The sequence below is a fragment of the Chenopodium album genome, chromosome 14 (assembly GCF_948465745.1).
Source record: "Chenopodium album chromosome 14, dcCheAlbu1.1, whole genome shotgun sequence".
NCBI lineage: Eukaryota > Viridiplantae > Streptophyta > Magnoliopsida > Caryophyllales > Amaranthaceae > Chenopodium > Chenopodium album.
Window position 1 is genome coordinate 3,217,246 of NC_137847.1, and position 17,141 is coordinate 3,234,386.

The 17,141-nt window shown below is 32.2% G+C and overlaps 1 protein-coding gene and 1 pseudogene across 2 annotated transcripts; both read left to right on the forward strand.

Annotated features, from left to right (window-relative positions):
• Positions 1–1,574, forward strand: LOC145578580 (putative aspartic proteinase GIP2 pseudogene; annotated as a pseudogene).
• A 13,048-nt stretch (positions 1,575–14,622) lies between these two features.
• On the forward strand, positions 14,623–17,044 carry LOC145578582 (ras-related protein Rab5-like). Of its 2 annotated transcripts, none has more exons than XM_081635881.1 (8): positions 14,623–14,668; positions 15,199–15,276; positions 15,360–15,527; positions 15,620–15,668; positions 15,835–15,908; positions 16,295–16,388; positions 16,545–16,667; positions 16,864–17,044. In XM_081635881.1, exons 1-7 carry the CDS (start codon positions 14,639–14,641, stop codon positions 16,637–16,639), a joined length of 588 nt encoding a protein of 195 aa, XP_081492007.1. In that variant the 5' UTR covers positions 14,623–14,638; the 3' UTR covers positions 16,640–16,667; positions 16,864–17,044. The 2 variants fall into 2 exon arrangements, with proteins under 2 accessions (XP_081492007.1, XP_081492008.1); XM_081635882.1 differs by having other exon boundaries at positions 16,548–16,667.
• The last annotated feature ends 97 nt before the right edge of the window (positions 17,045–17,141 follow it).

The following is a 17,141-nucleotide window of genomic DNA, read 5'->3' on the forward strand; positions in this document are numbered from 1 at the left end:
TATATCCAACTTCTCTAGCTAACATGGCTTCTTTCTTTAATCACTATCTCATTCCTTTGTATCTCTTCTTCATATATTTCACCTCCACCACCACCACCATCTCCGCGGCTTCGGCCATCGTCTCGCCTCGCCCCAAATCTCTACTCTTGACTATCTCAAAGGACGCCTCCACCTCCCAATACACAACCAAAATCCTCCAAAGAACTCCCCCGGTATTTGTCCCTTTAACACTAGATCTCGGTACACAATACCTATGGCTCAACTGCGGCCGACGCTACGTATCCTCGACATACAAACCCGTCCCATGCGGTTCCCCACTTTGTGCTCTTGCCAATGCCAAGATATGTAGGTCATGTCCTTCGGGCCCAAAGCCGGGGTGTAACAACAACACATGTAGAGCCATCATCAGCAACCCCATCACCAACACATCAACGAAAAAAGGAAGCGAGCTCGCAACCGATGTAATAAAACTCAACTCCTCTAATGGTGCCACCACTGGCGACCTCGTTAGCATCCCCAACTTCCTCTTTGTTTGCGCGCCCACCTCCTTGTTAGGTGGCCTCGCAAAAGGGGTGTCCGGAGTTGCTGGCTTCGGTAGGACTAAAGTTTCGTTCCCTACACAAGCGTCCTCGGCTTTCCGTTTAGCTCAAACATTTGCTTTGTGTTTGCCTCCATTTTCGGAAAATGGTTTCACTTTCCTTGGTGATGGACCTTACAACATCACCCCAGGAGGCACCGGTCTTAACGTAGACCTAAGAAGCATGCTTACTTACACTCCTCTGGTCACTAACCCGGTTCGTACATCCGAGTACTTCATAGGCGTACAAGGTATTAGAGTCGGAGGAGAAGACGTATCAATCAACAAGTCTTTACTCTCTATAGATAGCAAGGGATATGGTGGAACAACCATAAGTTTGTTACAACCTTACACTAGTATGGAAACTTCCATATACAAGGCTGTCACTACTGCTTTCGACAGACAAATACTAAACACTTCCTTCCCGACTAAGAGAGTTGCTCCGGTTGCACCATTCAAGTATTGCTACGATACTCTCCCGTCCACGAGGGTCGGACCTTCGGTGTCGAACATCGACTTGGTGCTGCAGGGCAAGAACGCAGTATGGACCATAGCCCCGTTGAACTCTTTGGTGAGTACCAATGTTGGATATTGTATTGCTTTTGTGGATGGTGGTAAAAACCCAAAGTCATCAATTGTTATAGGAGGGTATCAGATTGAGGATAATTTGGTTCAATTTGATCGGGCTAAGAACAGGATTGGAATTAGTTCTTCTCTCGTTTATGATCGGATTAGATGTTCTTTCTTTAACTTCACTACTACAGTGTAATAAATCAAATGATTTAACTTACTACAGTGGTTAGTGAAACGATTATTAGATATAATCGGAATGTGTAAAATAAACAGGGATCGAAGAAATGATCTCTTTTTCTTTCTTTCGCTCTCTTCTCTCTTTAAATCAAGCATCAACGACATTGTAATTAAAAGAGGACGAAAATGAGTATTGTTTATGATATTCCAAATCAAGTCATATTACTGAGATACTGTGGTGATACAATCAAGCTAACAGGGCACGTAGATTTCTCATTGTTATGATCGAGAGAAATGTTATAAGAAATAATAATGACTTCGAAACAATGTACATTACCCCTATACAAAAGTTTTAACTTTTAATATAATATAACGTACATAACCCTAATATGATTTGCAGATCCTGCAAAACTCACATAAACTAACCTTCTTAAATGTACACCTCGAGACTATCGAGCAGGAAGCATCTCCATTACTGATTTAATAATTGCAGCTTCTTGTATACACCCACCTAAGTCACTGAAAATGTAATTGTTAATGGAGGAATATTTCTTGTATGTATGTAAAATTGAGAGCATTTAACTAACAACGCAACAGAAAAAACAATTATATGTGGCTCAAATGTCTCTCTATTTTGTAGTTCTAAACTACTGAAAAATGATCATAAACTCCAAAAGAACCACGGCTTAGTGATCAGATGGGAAATGACTGAAAGAGCTATTTGCATCCAAATTCCTAGAGAAAAATTTTCAAACTATTGAAAGATGTTCATCAGCAATTACTACTGGATCTCAATGATTGCTACTACTTGTATATGTTGGTTTACTATATTACTCCGTACATTTACAAAGGTAGACCGTCCCCTAGTATGCAGCTAACAGAATCAAAATATTTAATTCAAAAGAGCCAGCTAAGTTACTTTAACTGAACATAATAAACAGCTAAGTAACTTAAAATGAACATAATAGCCAGTGTATATTCCTTTAATATTCGTATACCATTCCCGTCAAAAAAAAAAAAAAAAAAAAAAAAAAAAAAAAAAAAAAAAAAATTCGTATACCAGCAAATCAGCTAATCCCCAATTAAGGATAGCTAATTCAGAAAGCTAAGACTTCTTAGGTTATTGTATCTACTGTCAAGAGACTCTGGATCTTCCCAGTTTTGAAGAATATGAATTCAACCATATCATGCTATAAACTGATGGGAAAACTCGCTAGTTAATGATTCCAATCTCAACAAGTTGCCTTGACGATAAGCATATATTTTGAAGAGGTCCATGAGTTTAAGGGTCCTCCACCACATTAGGATTAGCAAAAGTCACTGCTTAGATGACAAACTCATGACACTCAATTGATAGCTTCAAGTAATGGTCTCTACTGCGTAAGTGCTATCTGTGGGTTAACACACTTGTACGTCTTACATATTTAGTTACGAATCTTATTCAAACAGCTCCCTATCTTGCTATGCTTAAAAATATAAATAACGAAATAGCTACTAAACACTTGTATAGAGCTGATAGAAGTAGAAACAGGGACAACAGCTAAAACAGCATAGCAGCAAACTTTACACTAATCAATGACAATCCATGAAGGTGCGCCAGGCATGACAATTTGAGGGAGAAAATCATCACTACAACCTAGCATTACTCAAAACCTAAACCCCAATGATCCAGAACTCGAAGATAAACCTAAACTAGAAAACAGGCAGCAGGTATATATACTTGGACCAACATCTTTATTTTGCAATTCTTACAATAAGCTTAGGCAGCAAAAATTGCATCTACTACAATTAACGCAGCAACACCAGTTTATCAGGGATCCAGAACAATTTGAAACTTCACTTCCCCACAACCCACAGCATAAGGTTAAAACCATATACGAAGTACATAGTATAAATTATGCATCAAACAGGGCCAACTACACAAACAACAATGGATACAGATGATATAATTGCAAACTGTCACTGATCTTATCCTAGAATCACCAGCCAAATACAAATCGCCTTAGCCTTCTACGAGTAGCAATGCTAGAATATAAGTAGAGCATATCACTTTAATCAAAGGAGCAAGAAGCCTATAGCTCAGTGGAGCTAAGCTTCAGTTCCCGTGGTAGTGACCAGGGTTCGAGGCTCATATCCCCCCTCCCCTGTGGGTAATACCCCCTTGATATTCCTGTGATAGGAAATTAAGGTGGGGCCCACCCCTTACCCCTAAAAAAAAAAAAAAATATCACTTTAATCAAAGTATTCAATTTGACAAATAACCACAACTTCCAAGTCCCCTTAACCCAGAAACATAATTGAGAAATACTGATTCCTAATTCTAGTTACTTAGTATTATTTTCATTAACAATTCTTTCTTCTATGATATAGAGTAAATTTCTGAAGATCAACGCCAAAAAATCAGAATACCCAGAGTTATAGATAAAAAGGTTCATTAACTATTTTTGCAACTAAAAAATTCAGCTCAATTTAGTACTCCGTATTACATGAACAAAAACACCACCCATTTCAGTAATCACTTTCAATTCAGTCCAGACAGAAATTAAAAATTCAGAAAAAAAAAACCACCAAAATTAATTCCAATCTTTTTCCAGTCAATATAAACATTAAAGAAAACAACAATTGCACTCACAAATTTGTCTCATTATAAAATTAAAAACGAACATATTGAGGAAAAAGTGGGGTCAAAATTGCCTTTGATAGTAGAAACAGTATCGAAAGGAACATTACCAGCAGCAACATCTTCAATCAAATCATGAAAAACCTCAAATCCATCACCTAAAAGCGTGGCATCAAGATACGACGACCCTCGCGTTTTAATCTTCGCACATTTTGAATTGACGAACTCTAATTCCGTACCACGATACGTAATCGACACATTCAAAGCGTCGTAATTTACAGAGAAGAAATCAGAGTTGCGAACTTTGGGAGTAAGAGAGAGAGGAAGGTGTTACGGATTGTTGTGTATTATTAGGGTGTAATCAGCAATATTGGTGTGTCATTAGTTGTTTTACTCCGTATAACGTTTGTTTTGGAGTGACCGAGTGATGATGTAATTAGTTAATTACGGAGTGATAGTACTCGTTGTGATTTTACAGTGGGGAGTGTTGGGATGTGATATTATAAGGTTAAAGGACTCCATTCTCATATGGCTTTGAGTTGAAATTTTCTTTGACTAACCTTATTATATACAACGGTGCACAATCATGTTATCGGCTTAAACTATCAAGACAATACTGGCTGGCTCGAAAAATATTGAGTTTGGGCATCAGTTTTGGCCCAAACTTGGGCTCAATGCATCCCGAAAGCTTAGCTCGACCCATGACCACCTTTATTGTAGGGTGAAAATAATTCATCGGATCATAATATTTTATTTAATTTTTTTCTACTCAAATGCTATAATAAAGTGTTATAATTTTCTATATATTTTGAACCAAATTGTTATTCAAACTTGAACTCCCTAAAGTGTTATTCAAACCTTTATATTCTCTGTTTTCTTTTATTTGCCACTCATCTTTAATGCACATTTTTTTTAGGATATGATCGATTAGAGTAGGTAAATGAATGGTTTATTTTTCAAAGTAATAATTAGCTAATCCATTTATATGATCTAATATCTCTCTTAAAGCGTGTGTCATGAAAGTATATTGCAAATAAAGGAAAACGGAAAAAGTATTAAACTTCTCTTCATCTTACCAAAACCTTACCAATTCTCAAATTTCCAAACTTGTCCTGTATTATATATAATACAATATAACAATTGACTTTTTAATTTTTTATTTACTTAAGAAGCAAATTTCCTTACAATATGGAAAGTTGGAAAAAACTAACGAGATGGAATATGTTGGAAAGAAATTCCACATCCGTTTATACCGTAAGTAATATTTACTAAAAACATATATTATGTACAATAAATGATTTCTTTCCCTTTTTAAGTTATTATTTCTCTTCATCACATGCACTTCTATCTTTTTCTCTTTATAACACTCACAAATAAAACTTGTTTCATAGTCCGTATCATTAAAATCTTTGTTACACATAATCAATTAACATATACTAAAAGCAAACCTAAAATGACACTTGTCACGATGTCATTAATAATTTTCCCGCCACTTTTTTATTTCTTTATTTAATTATTATTTATATAATTTTTTTTGAGGGGGATTATTTATATAAATATAAGTATTGAAAATAAATATCAGTAGATAAATTTTACTTTAATTAACAAAATAACTAATATTTTAGTTTATTTTATATATGTGTGATTCTTTTATATAATATTATCAATCATAAGATTCTATTACATAATATGCATGATTAAATATGGATATAAATCTTATGATTAACGCAATATTCTTCTTTTTTTTTTTTTTTTTGAGAAAGGATTTACACAATATTTTGGTTAGTGTTTAATGTGTTGCTCATGTCTAAGTGTAATTTATTCTATTGTATACATATTATCTCTTGGGTAAAACTTTTCATGCCCATTTTACTTTTCGTTTTTATGCAGAATTTTTAAGAAAATTATTTTATAATAATCCAAAATATCTTTCTTCCAATTAAAATTCTTAACAATAATAATTCTCTGTATAAACCCAACTAATATATTTTTATATATACGTAGTATTTTATATTAGGTAATTTTTTTTTTGTAAATAAATGAACTATTATCTTAGTTTTCGATAACACTATTAACTTTTTTTTCTTTCAATTTTGTTACTTTTGAAATAATGTTTGATTCAAGTAAAATTAAAATCATTTTGTTAACATATATATATAGACTTTATTTACTACTCTTGAAAGTTATATCAATAAAAATGTAGCACACACGGGAACTATCCTTAGAATTTTATTTTTTAAAATAAAACCTCATAGACCTTTTTTAATCAAGTTTAAGTGTCACTAATCTTGACATTGATATAACTAGGTATAAAATTAAATTTATATATATATATTTTTGAATTAGTATTATGAGTATAATTTTTTACAAAATTAAATAACAATCGCGCATTGCACGGGATTTATACTAGTATAAAATATAAAATGATGGCAGTAGTTTTAAGGAGGCAAGAAAAGGGTTTCTTATCATGTTTGTGGGCGGCATCCCATCCCATGCATGGACCCCCACTATTTGGGGTAAAAAGATCGAATAACACACTAACAAAGTCAATGAGCTAAAGCAATTCAAGCCTCAGATGTCTCAAAATCAGCTTATATAAGATTGAGCTAGATGGAGTTAATTAGTCCTAATATATGGAGTCTACACTATTTGGATATGTAAAATTATATACACACTACTATTGTTGATTTGCTGTAAGAAATATACAGCTGACATCAGCTCAAGCTCGAGCACTGAAATGAGAAAGGCTTGTAGACTTATGTTTTTTCAAATAAAACTCATATTGTAGTGAGTATAAATCATTAAATTATTTCTTATTAATTTGTTGTATATTACATAATGGTATATATACTACGCTAGAAGAAGTGATAGTACAACCAAATACATAATTTCTTACAACATGATACCTCTTGGATTAAGGAAAGTCTTCATTGACCAATCCCTAAGAGTAGACAACATAATATATTTTTTTCTTCTAGCAAAATACCTCTTTGATGGAGTGGATCATCATTTTATCTGCTCTCGGAGATTGATTTATCATAACTCTTATGAATCGCGTGGTTGAGAGTCTGTGGACTTAGGAGATAGAGAAGAAAAACTTGGATGAATATGATCACTAGTAGTGAAAGTAGTCGTAGTAGTAGTGGTGTTACTCTTTGTAGGCCTGGTAATAGGCATGGAGTTAGACCGCTTCATCATCCAAGTCGATACTTTTGATCGATGAAATCGACATCGAAACGAGCCTTGATGTGTTGTAGGAGAGCATAAGCATTGACCCCCTTTGTGGTTGATAGTTGTAACACTTTCTCCATCAACGCTCTTAGGAGAAGTTATAGGCATTTTATTTGAGAAATAATTTAAGGATATGTTATTTTAGTATGTAATACTCTCTTTTGTTGAACAAAATGGGGTTTTTGAAGTATGAAATATATGGCGTGGTTAAGGAGGTGGGGCTTATAGTAGGGGAGGCTTTATCTACGTGCAGATTCTAAGGTCATTATAGGTATTTCACATTCTAACCCCCAACTTGTATTTGCCACCACCAAAATCTCTAGATATTGCCAAATTAATTAAAGCGATTTATTCCACAATAAGCATGGAGTATATTTTTTTTAAACAATAATTGGGTTTATAATATTTTCCATATGTTACTGAATAAAAATAAATTAATTAGTATATTTTCTCCCTTTGCCTAACATTGAAACTTGAAAGTGAATATAGCATCTAAGCTTAAACTCTAGTTTTTTTAAAAAATAAATAAATAAATAAAATAAAATAAAATAGAATTTAAACTCTGGTAATATTTTATGCATTATTTTTTAAAGGGTTTTGGTGTGTGGTAATGAGATGTTTTGAAGAAGGAGATTTGACTGTAAGTGTTGTATGACTTAATTTTTAAAGTAAAAAAAAATTATCTTTGCTGTCGAAATTTAAATCATATTTATTTTGGAAGTATTTTGATCTTTAATTTTTCACGTTCATCTTTATACTATGTCAATCTAGTAACAAGACTAAGCTAGCAACAATGATGTGTGTTATCATTAAAATTTATGTGTCATCACTACTACTCAATTATACCTTATGAGTCTTATAATATTTAAATTGTTACGAGGTCATTGTCGTTAACCCATAAAGAAGAAATTATAGAGCAAAAAGCATAATTTATTCAATTATTCAAGTATAGATCAATAATAGCCTTAGTAAAGCTAACAAATTAAATCTTATTAACAAACATGAATTGGAATTATCCCTCTAATAATTCATGTATGTGCATATGACATGTTCCGACACTATCGTGTGGGTATCAATTAGCATTTGGTTGTTAGATTTGATCGAAGAATATTCTTCTGAACATTAACCAGAGGTCTTAATTTTAATCCCTTACATTATATTACATATTTCACAAATTTAGCTTGTTTTCTTGTACCAAATTTTTGTAACAAGATAATAGAATAAATTTCAGAAAGCATATACGTAATTGTATAATTGAGAAAAAAGCCAAAAAGGATACAAGAGAGTGACAAAACGACGTGAGTGGTAAAAGAAGAAGAGATTAGATGAGGCTTTCATGCGAGAACCATATTATCATGTGTTTTTTTCGTTAATTTGATTCTTCAAATTATGTGAATGATATAATTTAGTAACTAAATTCCAATATTATTCCAAAAAATAGGGGCCCTTCGATTCCACCATGTTTAATCCACGTTATTATGATTGTAAGTTTCCTTAAGTTAAGTATTTTAGTATCGAAATGACCAAGACATTATGTAAAAGGAATATGAAAAAAAATGAGCATCTTTGTCATTTTAGATGTCTACATTTTCCACGTGAAGTATCAAGTCAGTCAATGATTCATCTTGTTTGGTGGAGCTACTTTGCCTAATTTTGTGTACATGATCTAATGTTTAGAACTTTGTAGGCTATGTTCTCCACAACTTATTCAAATAAGTTTAATTTCATAAATTAAGATTTTATTTATTTATTTTTTTTTTTAAAAGAATAAATTAAGATTTATTGATTTAAGGCATAAATAAACTTCTATTTAAAGATTAGAAATTATGTTAATTTAGTAAACATAAGTTAAACTCAACAAAAACAACTTGATTAAGATAGCAAAAAATAAGTTGCATTAAGATCTTATTTTGTTTACTTTATTTTCACTTATTTCAGTTCAAATAAAATAAGATCAAGAAAATAAGTTCTAATAATAAAGGTTACTCAATCTCAAATTACAACTAAATAATGCTATCCAAGTCAACAACTGACTGCATACGCAAAACACTTGTTTATGCGTATACCATTTCACGAGGAGTACAAGTAGCTATTTATTTAAAATCTTAAATTTGAATCCATCATACTACCTCCGATTTTTTTAGTTGCAACTTTGGAATATTTTATATCTCTCAAATAATACCCCAAAGTTGCAACTCAAAAAAATCGGAGGCAGTATATGTAATGATTGATCATTAATCTTCACAAAATTAAATAATGAAAATTCTAATGTAGTGTTATGACTTTTGACTATCACAATTTTTTAAAACGAACGACAGAATTTCGAAAATATTAAAAAATGATTTCTGAAAAATAGAAATATATTTAAAATAATTACAAAATTATTTTTCATTAAAATCACTACGAAGTAATTAAAATAAATCAAATAACAAATGACCTTAGCCGTCTATTTTAAAAAATTGTGGAAATCAAAAGTCATAAGATTATGTTAAAATCAAAACCGATCCTGCTGTTAGTCCCAACTCCCAAGAAATGGAGAGAATTCAAAACTGAGGATACCCATGCATCATGCATGGCAGGGAAGCATGGGGGCTTACGACTTATCTTCAGTGCAGCAGCCATTCAAGCAACTGCTACTACGAAGTAGTGTACAATTTTATGGCAAACTGCCAGTTTAAAGACGTTCACCATCAAATTCTTTTCAGTTAGTTGGTTATTGCATGTTACTGATATGTATCCACCACTCTTATTGCACTCATTTCAAGCCCCTTACTACTCATTACAAGATGGTAGCTTGTTATTAATTTGGTATGAATGCGGTCCAACAAATATACGGAGTATATTCTTCAATGATTGTTCACATTACTAACAATATTTGCCTACTCTTCTATCAAATTGATGGTTCGATATCTAACTTAAGGCAAACAACTTGTTTGCCACCGTAACATTAATTTAGATAATGGCTATCATATTAATTGTGAAATTAAATTTGTTTATCCACCATATACCCATGAACTTTTTAAAATTCATTATATATTCCCGAGTTTTCACAAAAATACACTATATACCCTTGATAACTAATAATTTGTAACTTTTTCAATCATTAGAATTAATTATGACCCGAAACCACCCTAAATACATTCCCCTACCTCCGAAATCACCCAAATTTCTTTTTCCCACCATCAAAACCACCCCAAATTTCCTTTTCTCATCCCCAAAATCAATCATACAAATATGGTTACAGAGATTTGGAGTGGTTTCAGGAATTAGATAAAGGAGAAAAGTGGTTTCGAGGATGGGGGAAGATATCTAAGGTAGTTTCAATATATAATTAAACAAATTCCACTCATCTTGTTGTCATTAGAGGTATATGGTGAATTATTGTAACAACTCAGGGGTATATAGTAAATATAAAAATTTTTATGGGTATATGGTGAATAAACAAAAAACTCAGGGGTATATGGTGAAAAAACCGTCAATAATAAAAATACCGCACGTCTAATAGAAACAATTCCATGCATAAAATGGTTATAAGTTTATAACTCTAGTAAAATGAGAATAAAATCAAGAATAGGATTTTTTTTTACAACAAAAATTTCTAACAATGCAATAGGAAATTTATTTATTTTGGTTGTGTTTGAATTGAACTTGATGGCAGAATGTGAGGTATCCTCTTTCACTCCATGACTGTAAATTTGTATTAGATTGAGCTATGAGGATAAGGCCCTTTGTATTGGATTGAGCTATGAGGATAGGGCCCTTTATTTCGTTTTAACTGAGATTATAATTAAAGCCCATGGGCCCAATCAAAAGTCATATTTTCATAATCCTCACAGAAATTGTGTATTTGAGTAACCGCAAATTATAAGATGCACCGTGGTGCACCTTAAACTGTGTGCTCCACCACTAGTTTGACACCACGTGTTTAATAGTTTGCCAGCTGTAACTTTCTTCTTTCAAATCTCAATGTTCTTCCCCTTTCTATTTCACGCCTTCTTTCCTTTTTCTATTATTTCCTTATTTTTCAATTTCTTCTCTTCAATTCTCTTCTTCTTAAACTTTTCTGATTTTTGAATCAGCAAACATAATTTCTCTCTCCTCTATTTTTCTCTCTTTGTTTCCATTGTTGATTCCTCTGTTTTGATTGAATTTTTTCATTACTGCTGTTTATTTCCATGGATTTAATTTCTAGACTTGAAGTTCTCGACAATGCAGGTTTGATTTCTTATGTCTTTTCGCTAATTAGGCTTTTGTTGTTAATGCTATTTGTTGATTTTACATTTTCTATTGATTCTATTAATGTTTTTGAGCAATTGTTGATTCGAACTCATCGTATAATTATTAGGTTTAATTATTTGTAATTTCATATAATTAAATTGGTTAATTGATGAACTAGTTAAACGATTGATTAATTTTAATTAAGTTGCTGAAATTTGAGATTAGATTTTGATTTCTCATTGTATTTTAATTAATTTGTGATAAATTTTATCACTTGTTGATTAAACTATTGATGCATTCTGTTTGAGTTTAATATGATTTTGAACATGGCGTAATTGTAAGGTTTAATTAGTTGTAATTTCATATTATTCAATTGATTAATTGATTAACTAATCAAACGATTATCAATTTTAAATAAGCTGTTGGAATTCACAATGAGATTTTGATTTCTCATTCTATTTTATTAACTTGTGATGAATTTGATCACTTGTTGATTAAATTATTCACAAATATTGTTTTATATGATTCTGAACATTCGGTTCATATGATTTCTGAACTTGATTTTGATATTGATTATAATTCCTTATTTTTTCCTATATTTGAATTTTGTTGTTTTATTTTTGAAATCCAGTAATGGTTATTATCAACTGTGTTTGTTTATTTTAGTTAGAACGTATGAAGTTGTTTATAAAGAAAGTTTGAAGGCTAAGCAGCAATCTGAGCAGTGTGAAGGGTGTTTAGTGGTTTGTGGTTGGGGTTCAAAAGTTTTTGTAGGGGGTTTAGATTTTTTTGTAGGGTGTTCAGTGGTTTGTGGTTGGGGTTCAGTGGTTTGTGGTTGGGGTTCAGAAGTTTTTGTAGGGTGTTTAGTGGTTTAGTGGTTTGTGGTTGAGGTTCAGAATTTTTGTAGGGTGTTTAGTGGTTTGTAATTGGGGTTCAGAAGTTTTTATAGGGGGTTCAGAGGTTTTTGTAGGGTGTTCAGTGGTTCGTAGTTGGGGTTCAAATATTTTTGTAGGGGGTTTAGAGGTTTTTGTAAGGTGTTTAGTGATTCGCGGTTGGGGTTCAGAAGTTTTTGTAGGGTGTTCAGTGGTTTGTGGTTGGGGTTTAGAAGTTTTTGTAAGGTGGTCAGAGTTTTTGGTAGGGTGTTCAGAGGTTTTGGTAGGGTTTTGGTTGGGGTTCACAGGTTTTTGAAGGTGGTTAAAATATTTTTAAAGGGTGATCAATACTTTATAATTGGGGTTCAAAAGTTTTTATAGGTGGTTAAGAGGTTTTTGAAGGTGGTTAAAATGTTTTTGAAAGGTGTTCAGTGGTTTATAATTGGGGTTTAGAAGTTTTTATAGGGGTTTAGAGGTTTTTGAGATTGGTTCAGTGTTTTTTGGTGGCTTATTAGAAAATTTTAGGGGCTTATCAGAAGTCTATGGGGGCTTCTGTGCTTTTGTGTTGCTTCTGGTGTCTTATCAGATGCTTATGGGGGGATGTTCAGAAGTTTCTTGAAGGTGTTCAATAGTTGGTGTATAATTAAATATTAAACAATAAAATAAGGAAATACACAACATCCAAATAAATTATTATTTCATACCAAAATACTTGATAAAATTTATACACAAATTATTACTTCATACATCACATATATATGGACATAAAAGACAACGTATATGAACATCAAACAGGAAATATATTAACAAAAATATGAAGGTAATGGATATGGAACGATTAACATCATATTTGCTAATTTTATTGCACAATCCACCAAAATGGTCAAAAAGCTCCAAAAAGAAGAAGAAAAAAAAAACAGCAAATCTCCATTTTTTTTTTTTTAACAAAATACAAGAAACTTTATATTTCCTCCGTTATTTTTTTATTGCATCATAAGGGATTTCACGCTTGCCAATGCAACACTTTAGCTATCAATATCTTCAATTATACTTTTGTAAAAATTATAAAAATTTGATATTTGAAAAATAGAGTTCGATACGAATCTAACTAGATTCCACATAACTATATTTTTCCTAATGTATAAATCACAAATTATGGTCAAAGAAGATTAAGTTAATAGTGTAAAAGTTCTAATAGTGCAATAATATAAAAACAGAGGAAGTATTAAAGTGGATAGAGAAAGTAGAGTTTTCCCCATTGTTTAAAATTTTAGAGCTTCTAGTAATTTAGAGGTAAAAATAAGGAGAATCAAAATTGTTAATAAGGGGAAAAAAAAAAAGAGGAGAGAGAAAAATCAAAGATGGTTGTTGAAAGTTTTAATTTAGGTTTTCAAAGAATTTAGAGGTAGAAAAAAGAGAATATCAAAATTCAATGGTTAAAACAAAAAAAAATGGATGGGCTTCTTTCTGTTGGGCACAGACTTCTTTCTATTGGACGCGGACTCACTAGGCTGGGCGGCGGATTGGGCCTGGTGCACCTAATTCTAGGTGCACCATGATACATGTAATACTAATTGTTTGAGTAACAACATGAATTATTTCTTGAGATTTTGTTTCAAGTGTTTATGTATGGTGTAATTAGGGCCTGTTCTTTTCAACTTATTTTCAATTTAGTTCAGTTTCTAATTTCCTTCTCTCATAAAATATTCAGTTCAGTTCAGCTCAGTTCACTAAATCAGAACAAGCTCTTAGCCAGTTAGCTAGACTCTTATTTGTTTAGATAAAATGACTGCTTACTTATTACATACGGAGTATAAAAGAATTAAATATAGTTTTGATCTAATATGGAGTATAAGTTTTTTAAAATCGTTAGTGAGATTTATATTATGTTTATTTTAGATGTCCTACTATACATTCATATGCACCAATGCACCAGACATATAACATATATAACCACAATGATTTATCATTTATCTATTTGTTTTGAATTATTTTAAAAATAAGTGTTGGAAGTATGCCATGTACAATAAGCCAGGCGTAAAAGAAAATTGTCATTTTTTGTGAATAATCCAAAAGCAATACTATTGATTTATTGAATAACAACTTTAATCCTTAAGGAAGAAGAATGGGTGGAGTGTCATCAAAGGGAGAAGTATAACACGGGAACCAAATTGCCATTAATACCTGAAAAAGAAATACCAACAAAATTATCTAGCAAAAAGTGCTAATACTGACCAACTTACTAGTCAAACCTAACAGTCTTTAATTTCTTTTCTGTTCTTCCTTATTTGAATTATTATAATTTTCATAATTGTATCTAACAAAATTTTTTCGTTCTTCAATTTTCTAAAATATCTTGTTTTGATCAACATGGGCACTAAGAACGTTCAAGCCAAGCTGGTGGGTATGTCTTCCCTTATTCTTAAATTTAAAAATTTTACCATCACAAAATTAATTTATATGTTTAAATTAAGTTCTTTAATTTGCTAAAATGATAAGGTAATTATTATCCATCATTTAGAGCATAAAGTAGACTTGCATTTGTTTTTCTCCCCACTATCATTACAAGATTCCAAGTTTACATTATTCGTTACATTAAGATCCTCTTTACTTGTTTTTTACTGAATAGAACTGACTTTCATTGATTAAAAGTGAGTTTCGCTAATTCAATAATGTTTTTGTCGTATGAAGTTATCAATTAAAACTTATTTTGGCTACTTTCGTATGAAGTTATCGATTAAAACTTATTTTGGCTGCTTTATAATCGTAGTTTAAAAATTGTTGTATTCGGAACAAAATGGACATGGCCTAAGTTATAACTTGAATATTGTTGATATGTTTTGTTATTGGTTTGTATGTTGCATCTTCTAATAACGTCACATGAACTTCGTTGCTTAGGATAATACTCAATTTTGTTGGTTATCTTGTAGGTGCTTCTTGGGGATATGGGAACAGGGAAAACAAGCTTAGTTTTGAGATTTGTAAAGGGCCAATTCTTCGATTGTCAGGTTACCATCTTTAATCAACTTTATACACTAGATATGAGGAGTAATCATTTTTGTATTTATTTGTCTGATTGCATAACCTGCAGGAATCAACAATTGGAGCAGCATTTTTCACTGAGGTGTTGTCCTTAGATGAGGCAATTGTAAAGCTTGATATATGGGACACTGCCGGACAAGAACGCTACCAAAGCTTAGCTCCTATGTACTACCGCGGTGCAGCTGCAGCTGTCGTGCTCTATGACATTACTAGCATGGTAACTGTATGACAATTTCATTTACTTAAACTTTGTGTGATTATATCAGTTAAGAACAAATATGACGGTATGAAACCTGGTTGTTGATGCAGGAATCATTTGAGAAAGCGAAAAGATGGATTGAGGAATTGCAGAGGCAAGGTAACAGCTATGTCATTAATGCATTCCCCCTTGTTTTAAGAAAGCATGAATAAGATTACAAAGATTGCACAAAAGTTCAAACATCATCCCACTCCCTCAGAAGCTTGAAACTGTTACTGTATTAGGTTTTTATGCTAACAATCAATTCACTTTTCCTCTTAATCAGCAAGTCCTCGCATGTTCACTGCATTGGTTGGCAACAAGGCAGACCTTGATGAGAAGAGGGAGGTCAACAACGAGGTATGCTGAAATTAATCATCAGTTGCCTTATTTACTGGATTGATTTATCATCATTCCTCAATAATACTCTTATCAAGTTATCATAGAACCAACTCTAGGTCAAATAGCCTCAGTGAAATTAATGCAACTGTTTGGAATAATATGTTCTGATAAGCAGTTGCAACAATGCCTGGATTGCAAGTATTAAATCAGTGGTTCTTTTCTTGAGCCTCGTGCAAGACGAGTCATAGTTATGTACTGCTTACATGTCTCTTAAGAGGGGACTGTACTTCAGTTGCAGTAAGATTAAGACATTACCAAATACGGAGTACATCTCTATTCCATGAAAAAAGTTTTGGTTAATGAACACTGCAGGAAGATGTTAATGAGACTGATAAATGTTGCAGGTAGCTGAGGAATATGCAAAACAAAATGGGTTGCATTTCTTTGAAACTTCTGCTAAAACTGCACAGAATGTCAATGAGCTCTTTTATGAAATAGGTTCACTTCTCCTTCCTTTCCTATCCTTTCAAATCATTATTTATAAAACACAAATAGCTATGAGAACAGCATGTAAAAAGAGAGCACCAAAAGAACGACGATCTAAGAGCTTCATTATCTTATATGTTTATGAAGAGATATATTCTGGTTTTACAGCAGCGACATTGGCAAGAACTTGTCCCTCACGTTCAAGTGGAATGAAAATTCAAATCAGACAAAGTCGACAAGGAATGTATTGTTGCTTCAGTTAATACAATGCTGATGTACCTGATGTTCACTGTATGTACTGTTTCCCCTAATAAATTTTCTGTTTATCATCAAATATTTTGATGTCACAGTCACAGTATGACCTTAAATACACATTTCTATGGCTAGTTGTATTTCGTTGATTCCTTGAACATGAAAAAGGAAATGCTTATTACTCCCATTACATATCTGAAAATAGTAACTAATAAAATCTTGATTTTCTTTAAAGGTTATTTCAAAAGACAGAAGCTGAAACAGGGAAGTCAGAAGGCAGAAACCTGGTGTGAAGAACAGAACACTACCTTAACAGATATTTGTATTATGTGCATTGTGTGTTCTGAAGTCTTGTTTTCTTGCAAGCTACACTTGTCTATAAACTTTCCTAAGTTATTCTATGAAAGCAACTTCAATCCTAGAGTAACCAAAAATTTAGATCTTCAACTAAATTCATTTCTAAATTACTATTGTTGTCACATTATTCGAAAATACATATACTAGTATATATTT

What these genes read in the sequence shown, in the direction of transcription:
- LOC145578582 (XM_081635881.1), top strand. Translation starts at nt 14,639, where the DNA reads ATGGGCACTAAGAACGTTCAAGCCAAGCTG. An exon ending in GCCAATTCTTCGATTGTCAG is followed by an intron (nt 15,277 to 15,359) that starts GTTACCATCTTT and finishes CATAACCTGCAG; the next exon opens with GAATCAACAATTGGAGCAGC. An exon ending in TGAGCTCTTTTATGAAATAG is followed by an intron (nt 16,389 to 16,544) that starts GTTCACTTCTCC and finishes CTGGTTTTACAG; the next exon opens with CAGCGACATTGGCAAGAACT.